This window comes from Lathyrus oleraceus, chromosome 7, assembly GCF_024323335.1.
Source record: "Lathyrus oleraceus cultivar Zhongwan6 chromosome 7, CAAS_Psat_ZW6_1.0, whole genome shotgun sequence".
Taxonomy (NCBI): Eukaryota; Viridiplantae; Streptophyta; class Magnoliopsida; order Fabales; family Fabaceae; genus Lathyrus; species Lathyrus oleraceus.
Window position 1 is genome coordinate 13,504,320 of NC_066585.1, and position 20,594 is coordinate 13,524,913.

At 35.0% G+C, this 20,594-nt stretch overlaps 1 protein-coding gene and 1 long non-coding RNA gene across 3 annotated transcripts; both read right to left on the minus strand.

Annotated features, from left to right (window-relative positions):
• Nucleotides 1–2,110: 2,110 nt before the first annotated feature.
• Nucleotides 2,111–4,499, minus strand: LOC127102131 (uncharacterized). Its single transcript, XR_007794706.1, has 3 exons — nt 4,025–4,499; nt 3,060–3,356; nt 2,111–2,959 (listed from the first exon to the last, which is right to left on the minus strand). It is a non-coding gene; the product is annotated as an uncharacterized LOC127102131 (long non-coding RNA).
• A 5,294-nt stretch (nt 4,500–9,793) lies between these two features.
• On the minus strand, nt 9,794–12,240 carry LOC127102132 (lisH domain-containing protein C1711.05). 2 transcript variants are annotated; one of them, XM_051039542.1, is made up of 6 exons: nt 12,078–12,240; nt 11,849–11,975; nt 11,374–11,527; nt 10,914–11,287; nt 10,583–10,625; nt 9,794–10,445 (listed from the first exon to the last, which is right to left on the minus strand). In XM_051039542.1, exons 3-6 carry the CDS (start codon nt 11,489–11,491, stop codon nt 10,021–10,023), a joined length of 960 nt encoding a protein of 319 aa, XP_050895499.1. In that variant the 5' UTR covers nt 11,492–11,527; nt 11,849–11,975; nt 12,078–12,240; the 3' UTR covers nt 9,794–10,020. The 2 variants fall into 2 exon arrangements, with proteins under 2 accessions (XP_050895499.1, XP_050895500.1); XM_051039543.1 differs by having other exon boundaries at nt 11,867–12,240.
• Nucleotides 12,241–20,594: the final 8,354 nt, after the last annotated feature.

Sequence of the window (20,594 nt, forward strand, 5' to 3'; positions counted from 1 at the left end):
TTAGATTCTAGGACCTTCCTTATGCAAAATTGGAACAAAAGGATCTTAATGATGAAGAGGGATTAGAAGGACCAAATCTCTAAACTCACTCTTGTCCATTCTTGTTTTACTTCATGGAACTTTTGATGTGTGTGCTTTTGTGCTAGGAGTTTCCATTTAATCTTAATTGGAGGACCATTGCCATGTTCATCTAAGTGGGAGATACAAGACACATTGAGGATCTCTCATGAGACTTGTTTGATTGCTTATGCTTTGTGCTTGCTTATTCCAAAGGATGGGAGCTACTTGGATCATCAATATGATCTCAAGAGAGGAACTCCTAGTGTGGTTTCATTTCTTATCCCTTCTCTTTTTGCTTTCCTTAGGACTTAGCCCTTCTTCTTCATCTCTCCACTCTAACCCAAGCCAAAACCCTTTTTGTGCAAACATTTAACTATTGTTTTCAAACATTAGAAACCTAAGCCTTATGCTTTTGATTTTCAAACTTTCTTTTCATAACACTTATTTTGAATGAAATCTTTAAGTCAACTTTGACCATTTTTGTATATACTTCTAATTGGTAAATATAACCCATTCAAACTTCTTTTTGTGGTTCCAATGGCCACCTTCTTAATCAAATTTTCCATAACCTTTAGCTATTAGGTTTGAGTTATCCTTGTGGTAGATGTAATACTCACCTATATCCTTAGTGATGGACAATGAGTCTTTTATGCTTATTATAGGGTTAACCCCTCACTAGCATGTTGAAGCTATCCTCACATGATGGATTTGTGGTTTGGTTGAGTTTTCTCCCTTTGATAACAAAAGACCTTAAGGCTTTTGGACCAATCAATTCACCAACTCATTTTGAAATTTTTACCCCGAACTACGAGGTTTTGATCCTAATCTTTTTATAAGATGGTACGTAGGCAATGGGTTTATCCATCCAAACACAAAATGTAAATAACTTGTACATTCTCTTCTCATCTCCTCAATCATGTTTGCACAAACAAATTTTCACAAGACAACAACCTTCACAAGTATGAAAAGGACTCCCTAGGAGTACGTAGGATGTTTTGGGTGCCTAACACCTTCCCATTACATAACCAACCCCCTTACCCAGATCTCTGTTTCTTTTACTAGTTTTAGTTAAAACTATTAGGTTTTTGTTCGCTTTCTAACCATTCCTTTGGATAAATAGAAGTGCGGTGGCGACTCGACTTGTATGATTTACCTTGGATTTAGTCAATATCTCTAATAGTAACGAATACCCCGCTACACATTCAAAACTGGAATTGCTTGAAATCATCCAGTTTAGATGTCCATATCCTATTAATAAGTCGTCAAGTATGATGGTTGGTATGAAGTAGGGGTGGCAAAATGGATGGATTGGATGAATATGAATTGGATCGTTAATAGATGGATCAAAACAATCCATTAGTCCATTAACAATCCACTAAAAGTTTTTAAAAATATCCAATCTAATCCCTCCATTAAAAATAAAATTCATCCAATCCATCAATTATCATATTTTTAGTGGATGGATATTCATCCATCCATTCCTTTTTTTGAAAAAAATCACTTATTTTTTTCAAAAAGTTTTTTGTTTTTTTTTAATAAAACACTATCAGTTTTTTTTTCAAAAAAAAAATATATTTTTGTATTTTCGAAAAAACAATTTAAAAATCATTTTTTTCCGAAAAAAAAATAATTTTTTTATATTCGTAAAAAAATGAAATTCAAAAATAAAATCAAATTTTGGTATTTTTCAAAAAAAATGATTTTTAAATTTTTGAAAAAAATAGATGTTTTGTATTTTCAAAAAAATTTGATTTTTTTTCGAAAAAAAAAATTATTTTTTATTTTTCAAAAAAAAAATTGATATTTGAAATAATTTATTTTTTAAAAATTAGATAAAAAAATCCATTGGATCATTAAAATATGTTGGATGGATTGGATAATCCATGTTTATAAATGGATGGATTTAATTCAATCCATTAACTTAATTTTTATGCAGTGGATGGATTGAATGAATTTTTTGATGGATGGATTTTGTATTAATGGATCCAATTGCCACCTCTAGTATGAAGTATGACTTACTGGCAGAAGACATACTAGAAAGTCCAATAAATTCTGGAAAGGGCGGTGTCTACTATTATTCTGAAAGAGGTGACTGACTGATTGACCTTGCTTCCCTCCATGACAAACTTTGGCAGGGGAGTAATCTTAGCAATAAAGTTGAGCTAAGTGATGTAAGAAAGACAACTCAACAGATGTTGAGATGGGGATGGAAATACAATAAAAATCTTGAGGAGCAAGCTTCACAACTGCATATGTTGTCTGCTTGGTCTCAGATTGTTGAGGTATATGCATCTATAAGATTAGCAATGCTTGAAGATCGATCTGAAATTCTCTTTCAGATCCTTGACTCCTCTTTCACTGCATCTGCTTCTCCAGACTTTTCACTGAGGATGGCATTCATATTATCCCAGGTAGCACTGACATGCATGGCTAAGCTGCGAGATGAAAGGTTTATGTTTCCGAGAAGTCTAAGTTCTGACAGTATAACATGCCTTGATCTCATTGTGGTTAAACAATCATCAAATAGTGCTTGCTTGACCATATTGTTTAAGCTTATCATGGAAATTCTTATAAACGGATCATCAGAAGCTCTCAGGAGACGTCAATATGCATTGCTTTGAATGTGGTTGATCCTGATGTTCCAACCTCAGTTCTTCAATTCTTGTTGCTTAGTGAATAAGATAACGAATATATTGATCTCCAAAAGATTGACGAAGAACAACACATAATTCGAAAACATGAAATGGATATTTGCTAACTCGAAGCCGTGTCCCAAGTGAGAGAGAGCCATGGCAGAAATGATGAGGAAATAAACGTGAACGTACACAAGCTATAACCAATACGCAGCATGACACGCAAACAATCTGAAACTCCATTTCCCCAACATTAAGCTCCAAACCTGCAAGAGGCAAACTGTTAATTCTACCAACATTACACAAACCATGCATCAATGTAGAGTATGTATAAGTATCAGGAACACGTCATGTATCGAACATTACCGTAAACGCCGCAAGTCACACAAGCATGGCAATGACAGCTTCATTTTCTGACCACATCACACCAATTTCCATCATATAACTAGTAGTTGGCAGCGCTCCAGTTAACATTAACTAACAACAAACTTAAAACTTGCAGCTCGAAACCAACCTATCCTAGTTCCCTAACCATAGTAGATGATGAACAGTTTGGACAAATGTTAATTATCATATTAAACAAGTTCAGTTCATAATAGCAATTCCAATGGCGTAGATCCCTCTAACACATACCAGTTGCCAGGTAACGTGGAAGTAGCAACCCTGCACCAACATTGGGCAATTAGACTATTTCATAATTGGGTTGCATATGAGATTTAGTCAAACAATTAATTCCACTTAGCTGGTTCATTAACTAATTCACACAAATTTTACAATAACAAAATCTTATTAAACTAATTACTAACTGACTTCATTTCAAACAAGAAAAAAAGAATTTGCATTTCATTCCAATTTTCACTTACAATTTCATCCTAACAGTTTTCCTAATTTCTAACTAACTGCAAATTAAACAAACATAACTGATTCCAACACCTCACTAACCGAAGAGCTAACAAAGTTAACCGTTTAACCACTTTCCTCTCCAAATTGACTAACATATTGAACTTCCCTAACAGAGCTACCCGAGTTGCCCATTTCGGTTATGATTCTAGCTCTATAAATTCATCTATCACCTTGATTCATGGCTGGTGTGATTCCTGCAAACTCATCCCAATCTCTCACCATACGCTCTCAATTACCGTAACTGTTAGAGCTTCAACATCAGAAGCTCTAAACAGTTGAGCTTCGACCTTCATCACCCTCTCCGTTGCAACAAACAACACACGCATCTCATGAACAAACGATTCCTACAGGCTAAAGATTAAAGAAGAAGAGGAAAGATTGAAGGAGAAGAGGATTCGAAGAGTGAAAAAGAGGAGGAGGGGATTTACCTGAACTCCGGTCACCGCCTCGTCATCGTCGTCGGTGAGTATTCCATTTCCACCGCCGTTTGCTCCAAACTCGGTACCGAATGTAGGTTTCAACTAGAGACATCGAAGCCCCAATCCCGGGGGCTTTAATTCCAAGAGGCTGCATTTTAATTTCACATTTTGTTTCTAGGGTTCATGTATAATATGTTTCGATTCATTGAATTGGTGAAGGTTTGTGAAATTTAGACTTTAGATTCGGAATCAGGGCAGGGATAAGAAGATTTTGACATAATTGGTTCGGTGGTTTAGGGCTCCGCCGCCGCCTGAGGCAAACTCCGGCACGGAGGAGGAGACTCTTAGATGGAGGGAAGAGGGTTAGTTTGGACGTTGTTTGGCCACAAGGAAAACGTGCAAGCAACTCGAGCACATGAGGTGTTGCTTCCGAATTCACATCCCTTGCTGAGAGCCACTGGGCTTCCATGCCTTGGGCCCAATTACTGATGTCCGCACCCTCATACCTTCATACACCTCCCTGTTTCAAGCTAGTAGTTTTGGGCCTGTAATGGGCCCTGTGTCCATTTCTTGACTTTAGTGCCTCATTTTGCTGAATCAAACCCCCTTATTTTGCTTGTTTTATGATTCTTTTTGTTAATTCTTTTTGCAATCCTTTTTACATATACTTTTAATTATAGTAAATACCCTTTGGTACTAAATAATGGGAATTAATTAGAGATTAAGAAGTTAATTAGGAGTTTAAAGTGTGATCAGATTAGAAAGATTAGGATAGTTAGAATTAAATTTAGAATAATTGCTTTGGTTGGTAAAAATAGAATTTTTAGGAATATTAACTTTGATTAGAAATTGGATTAATTTTAGAATTTAATTGAATTTTAGAAAGTAGAGTTGTTTAGGATTTAAAATGGAGTTTAACTAGATTGGCATAATTAGAACTTTAATTCAATAATCATAAAATTGTCAAATGACTGTTTTACCCCTAGGTGTAGAAATAGTTCAATTTAGCATGTTCCCCTACTTTTAGGACTTAGAAAATATTCCAATAATCATTAATCCTTTAGGTAGTTGTATTCACTTCAACTAACTTTTTCCCAACTGATTAAGTTGATCAAAGTACGCTTTGATCGACTAAATCCTTTGACTATGCTTAATTCTCCAAGCTTAGTCAAGTGATCAAAAGACCCTTTATCACTTGATAAAGCAAGTCCTTGTGATCAATATATGTTGGATACTGGATCTCCAACTTCAATCAAGATTCAAAGATCAAGATCAAGAATTCAAGCTATTCAAATCAGTACAAGACGGGACTACTATTCTAGCTCTACAAAGGTCAAATTCAACACTTGTCGATTATGAGTCAAGTTGTGTGACATGGGTCTTAAGTAATAGATAAGGAATGGGATTGGAGAATTCTTATCCCCATTCTGAATATCTTTGGATACGGGACGAATGACTCAGTTTCTCACTGTATTCATCTTTATTCATAGGCTTTAGCACAATTTGATTCAAAGTGGTTAACAAGCCTCTTCATCATCCAAAGACAACCTTTCATCATGGGAAGCTGCAAGGAAATTCAAATTCAACATTCATCGATTATGATGCAAATTGCACGTCATGAGCCTTAAGTAGTAGAGAGGGAATGTGGTTGAAGAATTCTTACCCCCATTCTGAATATCTTTGGGCGCGGGACGAATGACCCAGTTGCTCACTGTATTTATCTCTATTCCTAGACTTTAGTGCAATTTAAATCGAATAATTGATAAGTCTTTCTACACAAAATGAAGATCAGACTGAAGATCAGACTTCGACCTGTCAGGATTTCACTTTCTATCCTTTTGTTCTCCCAATAAAATTAAAACCACTTTTGTGAATAAACCCAAAAACAATTAATCCTACGATTATGATTGTACGATACGAGCCCTAAGCAATGGAGAAGGAATGGGACTAGAGAGTTCCTACCCTCATTCTGGTTATCTTTGGATGTGGTACAAATGACTCAATTGCTCATTGTATTCATCTCCATTCATAGACTTTAGTACGATTCAAATCATGACTCTCATTTCAGAATAAAAGAAAACTCACCTCATCAAACTCAGCTTTGCCTTTGGGCTTCATTTTCAGTTTAAAACCTTTTCAGAAAGGACATGTTACTTCCGTTCTACCGTGAACGACGCTTAAGCCTCCATGTGCGAGCAAGCAATGTTTAACTGCTAGAGTGCGATCCGAGTTCATCCATTCTACCGAAAATAGATAGACACTTAAAGCTCTCATGCTCGAGCATACAAGCCAGTCGATAGTAGAACATGAACGTTAATACTGTCCACTAAAAATAACTAACGCATCCGTCCTAGTTCCACGAACTAAGGAGCTCTGATTTTCTCATTGCATAAATGATGATACGTAGGCACGAGGGCCCAAATCCTTGGCAAGCACAATTATCTATTTCTCACCTTTTTTCACAATTATCTATTAACCCATGTTTCCCCTTCCGCGAGTAATCTTCAGATAATAACATATATTATTGCAAAGAACATTCAAAACGGTTCTCATGGAGTACCATGGATGTTAGGGGTACTAATACATCCTCCTTGCATAACCTACTTCCTTACCCTTTTCTCTTTTCCTCGGGGTTTTATCGATGTTTTCCCTTTCCTTCGGAAATAAATAAAGTTCGATGGCGACTCTGTTGTATCTTTGAGTGTGTGATGCGCTCGGGTATTTTTCGCGTAGCTTAAACGTTAAACATTTCTAAGATTGTGCATAAGAAAAGGTGTCTACGACTTGAACCTTTGTGTAACAAATAGGATTCTGATTCAACAAGAGTGACACAATTGTCTTGAACTCTATCTCAGACTCAGATCTTGTTTTCTTGCCCATGAATTATAAACCCTTCCAGTTGGTCCATATAGATTTCTTCTTCTAAGTCATTGTTTAAAAAAGTTGTTTTAACATCCATTTGATGTACTATTAAGTTATAAATAACATCCATTGAAATAATTACCCTAATGGATGTAATTCAAGTTCCTGAAGAAAAAGTATCGAAGAAATCTATATTTTCTCTTTGCCTAAAACCTTTGGCTACAAGGCAAGTCTTGTACTTATCAATTGTCCCAACAGGTTTTAGTTTCTTCTTCAAAACACGTTTACAAACAATTGGTTTACAACCATGAGACAAGTCTACTAAGTGCATGGTTATATTAGATTCCAAAGAATCTATCTTATCATAAATAGCTTCTTGCCACAAATCTGCACCCAAAGATGACAAGGCTTCTTGAAGATTTATTGGATCTTCTTCTACATTATAAGCCGCATAATCGGGCCCATGGTCTTTAGAAACTCTTACTTTTTTACTTCGTCAAAGTTCTATTTCTACTTAGTTGTTGCTTTCAATGCTTCTTATCACATTAATGTAATTCGACTCAGTGCCCCCACTATTTCTCAATTTGAAAGAAAATTTGTCTTGATGGAATTTAACATCATTTGATTCTATGTTCATTTTAGCATTTAGTTCAAAACAGATATATGCATACTCAATGACTAAACATTCATAGGCTCTATTAACGAGTTTGACTCGCTTCAAATCCAAAATTCTGACATGCGCCAGACAATCCCAAGTTCGTAAATAAGACAAGCTTGATTGTCTTTTCTTTAATATCTCATAAGGAGAGATATTACTTTTTGACTTGGGAACTCTATTTAGGACATAGCAAACAGTAAACAAAATTTCCCCCTACCAGTGAGATGCAACACCAGAACTCAACGTAATAACAACAACTAGTTCAATAAGAGTTATATTCTTTCTATCTGCTTTACCATTCATTTCAGGAGAATATGGTGCAATCGTTTCATGTACAATTCAATGTTATTTATAAAATACATTAAATAAACTGAAATAATATTCAGTTCCCTTATCACTATGTATTCTCTTAATCTTGTTAATAAATTGAATTTCAATTTCATTCGCAAAAGTCTTAAACATAACAGTTTCACAAAAATACCATTTTTAGTGATTATGTACAAATCTACTCCAATAGACGGACTAAATCATGCCTTATTCAGAAGAAAACCAGAAACAAGATTCTTTATAATCTCTAAAGTATACACGACATCCTTCAAGATTATAGTTTTTTCAGAGGTGGACTCTGTTCCACTTCCCCAATACCGACAACATTAGTGGTGTGGGAAACTCCTAACAACACTTACTTATTCGTGTATGTTTTAAATATTGCACGATCATAACAAACATGGAGAGAGGAGCCAGTGTCTAACTATCAACCATCAGAATCACCAATCACATTGATTTCGGTGATCAAAGTAATAAATTGTTCATCAGTCAGGTTAACATGTGCATTAGGGGTAGCACGAGGTTCAAGCCTGATCTTACATTTTTTTAATCATATGACATAGTTTTCCACAATTGAATCAAGAGAAAACATCAGTGTCATTTTGTTATGGTGGTGGTTGTTGCCTATCAATTGGAGTAATTGGGGCCTTTAAGGGTTCTCATTCTTACTTCAGTTTACAACATTGCGGTTCTGATTCTTTAATTATTTTCCAAATGGCTTCAGAACTACACCGAATTTCTTTTTATTGTTTGAAACAACCAAAACTTTTTCTCTTTTATCATGTTTCTATAATTCTTCTTCAGGCAAATAATCAGACTCTCAATTAAAAATTCTTTTATTTTACAGCAAAGCATAATTTTAAAAACTTTCAAACTATGGGGCAGTTTGCCAATGATAAAAGGAAATTTAAAATGATTCATTTAAACACATGCCTTTTGGGATGATCTCATAAGCAATCATTTAAAGTTCTTGACATTGAGTCTCCACGGATCTTTCATCTATATCATCTGATACTTGAGATAGCGACTACCTGCATACTCCTTTGCTCCAACTTCTTCGTGTCACAGTTGTTTTTCAGAGCATCCCAAACCTATTTGCAGTATCGCAACTACTGTAATAATCACATATCATCTGTGAGTCTATTCAGAATATGATTTTTGTAATCATTCTCTTTTCATAAGGTGATTTCTTTCCTGAGTTGTAAATCGTCCGCTTTAATATGTGTAGCATATTCAGCGTCAATACTATTAAGTGTTCCATCTAAATCCATATTTTTTTACCGTTAATTTCTTCCGTAGCAATGACAGTTCGAAACGTCTTAAAATTGTTGTTTCACGGTTTTGAAAATTAGCCACATAAGAAATTACCGGGTCAAGTCGCGTACTAGGTCACTCTCTTTAAGACGTTTCACGACACTGCACAAAGTTATGCAAAGCAGTCAAACTAACGCACTGCCTCCAGGATAAAACAACTTAGTTCTATATTGTACAATTACGCTCAATTCTATATTGTACGATTACAACTTACACGGTAGATAATTGGTCTAGAAATACACTTCTAATGATACAAAGACCATTTAAATATGGTATAAATATCTCTCGTGGTATCTAGTATAACATACAGTCATAATAATTTCTCAAACCAAGAGAAATTCAAATTATTCTCCGAAAGAGAATTCAAAAATTAATACTTGTAATTTCTCAACTCGAACGAGAAGAAATTAACATAATCCTCTAAAGAGAATTCAAGAAAATACTCAAAAAATTCAACGGAGTTATGAGAGTGAGGATGAAAAACCTCAAAATAAGTTTTTGGTGTATTTTGAAATGAAACAAAGATTTTCCTTATATAATGAAGTGAGAAAAGAAATATATCTCACCTAAGCAATGAATGACTAAGGAATTTTTTCATCTAACACACAATGTGGAACTTGACTTAAGTAACTTTTTCAAATTCATCTTCCTATATTTAAATATTGACATAATGGTCCAACAAGTTTCCTCCAACAACATATTTTTTCAGTGTTAACAAAATTCCCAACCTTTTAGAATCTACATTCTCCTAACCTAGGCTTAAGAAACACATTCTATATATATTTGCAACAAAAACGAAAAATGATAAAAAGAAAATATAGAAAAATATCATGGTTGTGCAATTTTATATTGAAGTAACTGAGTCGTCATCGCTGCCTCCACTATCACTGCTGCTACTGCTTCCACTACCACTATCACTGCTGCTTCCACTGTCACTGCTACTGCTAGAAGTAGATGTTTCTTCACCCTTCCCCTCTGCATTCACTTGGGCTCTGAGAGCTTCGGCGGCATTGGGTCCTTTGTCCACCTCATCACCACTATCATCCACATCAGCTATCTCATCATCAGTGATAGGAACATTCATGTCAAATCCAACATTATCCTTTTCTTCAACATTATTGTCATCCTCAGGTGTTCCACTTCCAAAAAGGTCATCAATGTCTATATCTCTATGTTCCTCAGCTTCATCTATGGCAGCTGGTGAGGTAGTAGAAACATGTGGTGGTTCATTTAATTGATCATATGACCTCTTAGAACCAGATTTGATGCCTGTCATATGATAAGTACAACATTAAATTTAGTTCAATAAATACCAAGCAAATCTCTGCAAACTATCTCACAGGTCATCAGAAAATCAACAGAGTCTATATATTCTGCGAGAAAGCTTCTATTCGTATCATACATACCAGAATTTTCAGGTTCACCTGTATCAATACGTTCCACTTCAACCTGTGCAGACCAATGTAAATATAAGAAAATAAACTAAGAAAAGTAGAAAACAGATAAGTACAAGGAATGAATCATTTACAACAGCTCAGGCAAAACAGAAAAAATGTTAACACCTTCTAAAAGAGTATATGTGCTTCACTTAGAAGCCCAACATATACCAACCTCAAAAATATCAATCACCGGCTTCAAGTCATATTATAATCCACGTTCTTTTCCTCGATTAAGAAGTACATAAAACCCAAAAAGAAAAACAAACAACTATGCTAAAGATAGTTGGTAAGCACTTACTGCAACAGCTTGATTTGAGCCCCGGGCAGTGCCAAAAGATGCTGGTTTTACGGGCTTCCCAATGGGGGATGACCGAGGATCCAAAGGTGGTCCAGATGGAGCAGTAACCATTCCAGACGCAACAGCTGAAGACTCCCCGGGCATTCGAAGATGCCGCAGTTGCTTTACAGCCCTATCAAGCCGCTCCAATCGAAGTGTACGACCATCAAAGAACAAGACAGCATCGTTTTCCTTGTATTCCTCGCTATTTCCCTCAAATGTGACCTTGGGTTTTCCTACTTGGTTGTTCTGAAACTCCACAGAAACTCTATTCTCTTTGCTCTTGCGTAGCAATCCTGGTTTAGTCTTATCAACTGAAGCTGGCTTAAATTCATCTATAAAAAGTTCAACACATAAAATCAAAAAAAAATTAAAAATAGCAAACAGAATAGTATTAGGTAATATGTTGGGAAGAGCTTACATCGGAGAGTGCAGTATTTGTTAGCGGAATCATCTTTGAAAGAAGGTCCTAGTGTGAGATTGTACCATGTATCAGGTTTAGGAGCAGTGTTAGGTTCTTCTTTAGATTTGTTAGCCATTGTGGATGAAAGTAAAGTTCAGGAACCTTACACAACCTGTTTGAAAACGTGTTTTGGTTAAATTGAAAAAGAAATGAACAGAAGATATTGTATTGTAACCCTAACCAGGAGTTACATTTTCAATCTGAATATTAAACACCATAATCAGCATGCAACAAAACCTAATAAGCACAATTTGACTATCTTAATCGTTATCTACTTCAGCATCACCAGAACAATTTTCTACTTTAGCAGCACCTAATCGGGGAATTGCTGAATTCTCTGATGATTTGCCTTTGGCGAGAGCGGTCAATTCGGCCGCAAGTCGCATCAGGGAAAATTTATTAAAAGAAGAATGAAATTTTTAAGAAAAAAAACCTGGACGGAGTTTGTAACTGTTTGTGGCTGGCGGCGAAAAACTCCGGCTCCGTTTAGCAGGCGGTTGAGTTCAGTGCGGCGTATCCGGGAAGGTCCTCTTCACCCCCAATTTGAATAATTATAAAAGCTAGAAAGATAAGTTGGCAAGAGTCAAGGGCAAGATGACCAATTTATGATAATATTTGAAGAGAACGAAAAAAATCGATTTGTGTTTTACAAGACGGAGGACCTTAAGGCGATAAATGGATTCAATTATAAGTTTCTCACTGAAAGAGAAAGACGTGTCCTTGATATCTTGGACGAATTTTGTATAATGATTTCTAGGGAGATAATGGAATTTGATAATGCTAATAAAGAGATTGGAGACTACTTGCAGAAGTTTAATCATTATTCTGGTGTTTACAAGATACATATTATTTTTGGCTAATATTATTATTTCTGTTTGTAAGATGGATGTGTTATAATAAGATTTGATTCTGCATTGATACCTTGAGTTTTGATGATAACAATGTTGTATTTGTGTGAGAACAATTTTGGTATCCTAATGGTTTGTTATTGTGTAGCTTTAATAGTCCATTCTGATTTTTGAGTATATGACGTGTAACGTCATCAGTTTCTGAATAATGAGTTCCAAATTCTCTTATGTGTCAGTTATTAGAAGTTCTGAAAGATGTTCAATATTGTTGATGCAATGATCTTTCTGCTTCTGTGCTGATTCACTCTTGAGAAGCTTCTGAGGAAACGTTATGTTGTTACTGCAACATTCTCTCAGTTCGTGCTTCTGGACGTGACTCTGATCACCAAAGCTTCTAAAGAATTGCAAACTTCTAAAGTTATGTTACGTAGTTGAAGATTCTGAAGATCTCAAGACAGGCGATTGAGGTTATCAAGGTTATGACTGTAGGTTCTGGAGACTCTAAAGATACTGAAGATCTCAAGCCAGACTACTGACATTGTCAAGATTCTGAACAAAGATTCTGAAGTTTCTGAATCCAGCTTAATGTTTCTTCATTTCATGTTTCATTAACTTTCATCAGAAACTAATGAACTTGAAGATAAGATCAAATGAGAACGTGATTAAATAGTACATAGTACAAATCGAATATCCTTTCTACTACCTGATTTTGTGGGCAAAGGACATTACTATACATCACACCTATCACTAATTTTATGGGCGAAGGAAGTACGCATTATCACTTCTTTCACCATCCAACAGTGGACAGTCGCTCTATGAGCTTTCCCCATTTTGTCCTCCAACAATCTTCTTCTTATGCTATATAAGTGAGACTTGGAGACTTGAAGAAAAGACGTATGTGATACAACATTTTGATAAGTTTGTTTCTTTGTGAAAAGGTATCATTCTTTTTTACACAGTTTTTCTTTAAGTAATTATTTATCATTTGTGTAAAATCTGCTTGTATAGAAGCATCTTGTAACACACAAAATATTATTCAAACTGTTTGTTTGATTCCTTAAGAAGGTTATCCTTGAGAAGACAAAGAAGGTTATTCTTTATGAGTCCTTAAGGAGACTACGGTATAGTTGGACCCTTGAGAAGACAAAGAAGATTATTCTTTGTGATTATTGCAATTTGTTGATTATAATGGATTAAGTCCTTGTGTATAAGTCAAAATCACCTTGACAGATGGACTGGAGTAGCTTTGAGTTTTAAGCTAACCAGGATAAAAATACTTGTATTTTTATCTCTTTTTCATTAACTTGTTAGTGGTGTTCTTAAGTTGGTAAAAAGCTTTTGTTTTCTAAAATCCAATTCAAACCCCAATTTCTTGTGTTTTTCACACCTTTAATTGGCACCAGAGCTTCAGTTCTGATTGTGATAAAAGTTTTATCAACATTTCACTGTGTTCCGTATCAATTCAGTTTGTGTGAGAAACAATGGTCGTTGCTAACAATGCTAACATTATTAACAATAATGAAAGAGATCATTGCAATGTAAAACCACCAATCTTTGATGGTGAAAATTTTGATTATTGGAAAGATAGAAATAAAGCTTCTTTCTTGGTTACGATGTTGATCTTTGTGGTCTTGTGGTTAATGGTTACATTCACTCAGTTAATGCTGAAGGAAATAATATAGCAAGAAGTAATATGACTGATCAACAGAAGAAAGATTTCAAAATCATCATAAGGCCATAAATATCTTGCTAAATGATATCTCTTATACTAAGTATGAGAAGATAATAAACAGAGATTCTGCCAAATCCATTTTTGACTCTCTAAGGATGACTCATGAGGGGAATGCTCAAGTAAAAGAGAAAAAGGCATTGGCCTTAATCCAGAAGTACGAGGCATTCAAAATGGAAGATGATGAAATAATTGAGATTGTGTTCTCAAGGTTTCAGATGCTTGTTGCATGACTGAAAGTTCTGGACAAAGGAAACTCTACAGTTGACCATGTCAAGAAGATTATCAGAAGCCTTCCTAAAAAATGGACACCTACGGTAATTGCATTGAAGCTAGCAAAGGATCTAAACAATATCAGTATTGAAGAACTTGTTAGTTATTTAAGAAGCCACGAGATTTAGCTCGAGGAAGATGAACCTCAGAAGCGAGGTAAATATGTTGCTCTAAAGTCTAAGATTAAGAAGACAAAAGCTTGTCAAGCTGAGGAAGAATCAGAAGGATTTGATGAAGACTCGAAAGATGATGATGAGTTGTCTCTAATTTCAAAGAGAGTCAACAAACTCTGGAAGCACAGGCACAATAGTCAAGGGAAGTTCAGAGGAGCCAGAAGGACTATTGGTCATTTTGATTCTTCGTCTAGACAGAAGAAGCAAGGTTCTGGAAAAGAAGTTATTATCTTTTAATGCAAGGAGTCAGGCCACTACAAAAATGATTGTATTAATTTTAAAAAGGACAGAAGGCCTAAGAAGAATTTTTCTAAAGGCAAGAAGGGGTTAATGGCTACATAGGATGACTCAAAATCCGAAGAAGAAGATTGTGACGAAGAAAAAGCCAATCTTGCATTGATGGCAACTACAGACGATCTCGAAGGTTCTGAAGAACTAGACGACATGGTATTATCAGAATCAGAATCCGACTCCGATTCTAAAGAAGTATTTTCTAACCTATCTCATTCTAATCTTGAATCATGTCTCTCTGAAATGCTGGAAAATTACCAGAGTCTTCAGAGTAAATACAAGGACCTTAAACAAGTCCAAGTAGTTTCCTCTGAAACTCACAGTGAGATTGAGAAAGATATTTCCTCTCTAAATGAAAAAGTATTTTCTTTATAAAGTAACAACTCTGCTTTGAAAAACAAAACTTTAAAACTAGAGGAGAAAATAGTTTCAGAAGCTTCTGGTACTAATTGCATCATTAAATATGACAAAGTATTCCAGTACTTTCTAGCTAAAAGCATAGGTAGAAGCAAAATGGATTCTCTGATCTAAGGAGTTAGCATAAATATCAATAAAGATTTAGGTTATACATAAACTATAAAACCTGACGAAAGTCAGAAGGTAAAACCAAAACCTATCTATGTGCATTTCATGTCTGCTGGCACTGAGCTTGATATTTCTGCACAAAAACATACAAAGGGTGAGAACTCAGTTATGAAACCCAATTATCATGCACAAATTCCTCATGATTATCCTTCTTCTAAAAGACCCAAAGTTGTAAGAAACTCTGGGAAAACTAACAAGAGAGGACCCAAAAAATGGGTACCTAAGGATAAAATAATTTATGTTGCAGACATCCTTAGCAGCTCAACTGAAACACCGGTCATGGTACCTGGACATTGGATGATCGCGACACATGAAGGGTAGAAGGTCTATGTTCCAAGATTTGGAACTTAAGCCTGGAGACTTCGTTGGTTTCAGAGGAAACTAGAAAGGAAATATCATTGGCTCTGGAACTATTGGCAACGCTAAACTTCCTTCTATTACTAATGTTATTTTAGTTGATCGTTTGATGCATAACCTATTGCCTATTAGTCAACTTAGTGACAATGGTTATGATATCATTTTTAATCAAAAGTCATGTAAGGCTGTTAGTTAGAAAGATGGTACAATCATTTTTAACGGAGAGAGAAAGAACAACATTTACAAAATCAGACTTTCTGATCTTGAGGATAAAAATGTAAAATGTCTAATGTCTGTTAATGAGGAGCAATGGGTATGGCACAGACGTTTAGGCCATGTTAGCATGAGAAGGATTTGTCAGCTAAATAAGCTTGGATTAGTCAAAGGCTTACCCAACCTGAAGTTCACTTCAGATTCTCTTTGTGAAGCATGTCAGAAAGGTAAGTTTTCTAAAACATCTTTCAAAGCAAAAATTGTTGTTTCTACCTCTAGACCGTTAGAACTTCTGCACATTGATTTGTTTGAACCAGTGAAAATTGCCTCTATCAATGTAAAGAATTATGGATTAGTCATTGTTGATGACTATAGTTGTTTGACATGGATAAAGCTCTTGAAACACAAGGATGAGTCACATTTTGTGTTCTCTACTTTCTGCTCACTAGTGCAAATAGAAATGAACTACAAAATAGTCAAAGTCGGAAGTGATCATGGTGGCAAATTTGAAAATAAACATTTTAAAATCTTTTTGATTCAAATGGCATTTCCCATGATTTCTCTTGTCCTGGAACTCCACAATAATATGGTGTTGTAGAAAGGAAGGATATGACTTTGCAAGAAATGACTTGCACCATGATCCAAGAAACTGACATGGCTAAGCATTTTTGGGCTGAAGTAGTTAACACAATATATTATATTCAGAACAGGATTTCTATCAGATTTATTTTGGGCAAGACTCCTTATGAATTGTGGAAGAACAGAAATCCCAACATTTCTTACTTTTACCCTTTCGAATGTGAATGTTTTATGTTGAACACTAAAAAGAATATGGGCAAGTTTGATTTTCTAAAGAACAAAAATATTTATTGTTAGGATATTCTGAATGCTCTAAAGGCTACAAAATCTTTAACACTGAAACACAAATTGTTTAAGAATAAATTTATTTTAGATTCAATGATAAGCTTGACCCTAGAAATTCAAATCTAGTTGAGAAATTTGCAGATTTGAAGATCAATCTTTCAGAATCCAAGGATACTAATTCTGGAGAAAAATACTCAGAAGGCAAACCTAAAGAATCTGAAGCAAATGACTCAGATACGACTCATTTAGGAGTTGCCATTGGTCCAACTCATCATAAGAATAGTAGATCAAGAACCCCTCATTCTGAAGAACCGATTCTGGGAGATAAAATTGCTTCAGTCAGAACTAGGTCCTCATTCAAACCTTTTGAAGAGACTCTTCTAGGTTTGGTATCTCTAATAGAACCCATATCTATTGATGAAGCTCTTCTGGATAATGAATGGATTCTGGCTATGCGAGAGGAATTGAATCAATTCACCAAAAATGACATTTGGGATCTTGTTCAGAAACCAAAAGGCTTCCATGTCATTAGAACCAGATGGGTCTTCAAAAATAAGCTCAATGAGAAGGGCGAGGTTGTCAAAAATAAGGCTCGACTGGTAGCACAAGGTTATAGTCAGCAAGAAGGTATAGACTATACAAAAACATTTGCTCCAGTTGCTAGGTTAGAGTCTATTCGTCTCTTAATTTCGTTTGCAGTCAATCATAATATCATCCTTTATAAGATGGGTGTTAAGAGTGCATTCTTAAATGGATATGTTTTTAAATAAGTATATGTGCATCAACCTCCTGGTTTGGAAAGCTCTCAAAATTCTAACTTTTTTTTTAAACTGGAAAAGTCGTTATATGGCCTAAAACAAGCTCCCAGAGCTTGGCATGATAGACTAAGTAACTTCCTTTTGGAAAATAATTTTACTAGAGGGAAAGTGGACACAACTCTCTTTTGTAAAACCTTTAAGAATGATATTCTGGTTGTGCAAATTTATGATGATGATATTATTTTTGGTTCTGCTAATGCTTCTTTGTGCAAGGATTTATCTAAGTCAATGCAGGAAGAATTTGAAATGATTCTGATGGGAGAACTCAAGTTCTTTATGGGAATCCAGATTAATCAACATTTAGAAGTAATGTACATTCATTAGAGAAAATATACAAAGGAACTTATGAAGAAGTTTAATTTATGAGAATCCAAGCAAGCAAAAACTCCAATGCATCCTACATGTATTCTGGAAAAAGAAAAGGTAAGCAGTAAGGTAAATCAGAAGCTATTCAGAAGTATGATAAACTCTCTCCTTTATCTAACTCCTTCTAGACCTGATATTTTATTTAGTGTCTTCTTATGTGCTCACTTTCGATCAGATCCTAGGGAAACTCGCTTAACTGCTGTTAAGAGAATCTTTAGGTATCTAAAAGGTACTACTAACCTTGGTTTGTTTTATAAAAAATCAAGTGAATACAAATTAGTAGGCTAATGTGATGCAGACTATGTTGGAGACAAAATAGAAAGGAAAAATACTTCTGGAAGTTGTCAATTTTTAGGAGACAATCTGATCTCATGGTCCAGCAAGAGACAGTCAATAATTGTGCTTTCAACAGCCGAAGTTGAGTATATTGTAGCTTCTGGATGCATCACTCAAATACTCTGGATGAAGAGTCAGCTGGAAGATTATCAGATATCTGAGAGTAACATTCCTATTCTTTGTAATAATACTTCTGCAATTTGTTTATCTAAGAATCCTATATTGCATTCTAGGGCTAAATATATTGAAATTAAACATCATTTTTTACGTGGCTATGTTCAAAAGGGTATTTTTCATCTAAAATTTGTTGATACAGGCCATCAATGGGATGAAATCTCTTACAAAACCCCTTGCTTAAGATAGATTCGTTTTCATTCTAAAAAACTTATTTATGGATTTATGTCCAGAATGAAAAGATGTATTTTAGAATGTCTAAGTCCTCAGAATTCTAAATTATATTTTGAGAGTCTTACTTATTAACTTTGAAACATGAGCTTTCTAAAGTAAGGAAGTTTTCATGAATCAGAAAGGTTCTGATCAGAAGTAATCTTATCGATTTGTCTTCTTGATTTTGAACAGTTGTTGCATTAAATGGTTGTCATATCGTTTGATTTCATATGGTTCTAAGTGGTGACAATTGTCCCACTTTCTGAGCATGCGTGATGAAAGTGTGACACATTGGGTTTCATAATTCTTGGAATTAGGTTAAAAACTCTCACGCTTCCCCTTATGACTGCGTATTTTTACCTTGTCATCATTGCAAAACTTTTTTAAATAAACCTACTTCCCTCACATTTTCACATTACGCACACGATATTCCCACACTTTCATTTTTAAAACCTAAAATATCTCTCTGCAACTGTTCATCCTCTCCTTCATCTTCAATAATGGTTGCTCCACAATAATAAATTCAACAACAAATTTAACAACAATTTCAACAACTACAACTAGCTCAACCTAAAGTTCCTCTGAGATCTGTTACTTTTGAAAACACTCCTCCATCTAAAGAAGAAATCAACAGTAGTAATATCCCGTCAGAGAACTATCCTATCTTCACAAATATCAATCCACTAGAAGTTTTAGCATACTACATGGAGACGTGTCGTGAAGATAAATCTCCCGGATGACTACCCAGCTGTTCCGCCTCCTCCTCCTTCCCAAAACCCATAGTTTTCAAACATTGTCTTCGCACGTGTTATTTTCATTTTTATATATGTGTGTGTGTATGTGTGTATGTGTGTGTGTATGTATGTGTGTGTGTGTGTGTGTGTCTATGTGTGTGTGTGTGTATGTGTGTGTGTATGTATGTGTGTGTATGTGTGTGTATATGTGTGTGTGTGTGTGTGTGTGTGTGTGTGTGTGTGTGTGTGTGTGTGTGTGTGTGTGTGTGTGTGTGCGTGTGTTCCCTTTATGGTTATTTGAATACTTGTTGCATTTCTCAATTATTTTTCTCTGTATTTCCATCTTTGTAATCAACTGTATCTTTTCTGCCTATTGGCATTAATCAATGAAAAATGTGTTTGTTTCTCTTTATTTCTTTTATTATCTTTATTTGCCTATGTCTTTTTGATTGATGACAAAGGGGGAGAAACATATCTAAGGGGAATATGCGTAATTATTTTTGATGTACCTAAACTCCTAACTAAAGACCCAAACATTATTTAATGTTTTCTGCTAACAACTACTTCGAAGAATAGTTTGTTAACTATTTTGAAAGATTAAGTTCTTAAGCCAGAATGGTTAAACATCAGAAGCTTTTATGAAGTTTCAAAGATCAGAATACAAGTTATCAGTTTCTGACGAAATGGTCTTCTATCTGAGTCAGTAAAACCTTCATGTTAATGATTGAGAATCAGATTCAAGCGTATTAATCTTCAAGGAATTAATAACCATGTTCTGAACTTAGAATATTGGGTATTTGGCAATGTTAGGTACTTAGCATTAAGTTCTGAAGAATTAGACAATTTTGGCATCCATCTATGAGTAAGAGTTTCCTCCATAGTAATCAAACTTGGAAATCAAGTTCTTAAGAAGAAATCTCAACCAGGTTTTGAAAGTTCTTTTCAAAGAGATCTTCAACGACAATCTAGATCTGGAAGAGAATTTCAAAGAGAACCAGAAATCAAGTTCCGAATGAAGATAACAAGCTCTAAAGCTTCTTCAAAAGAACTCAACCAAGCTTCTAAAGTGAAGCTCATAAGAATGTTGATGTTAACATACCAGTTCTCTAGACAACATCAATCAACTTCTGAAGATAAACCAGATTCTAATTGAAAATTACTCTGGTACTTCAAAAAGGTTAATCAGGGAAGTGTTCTTTCATTCT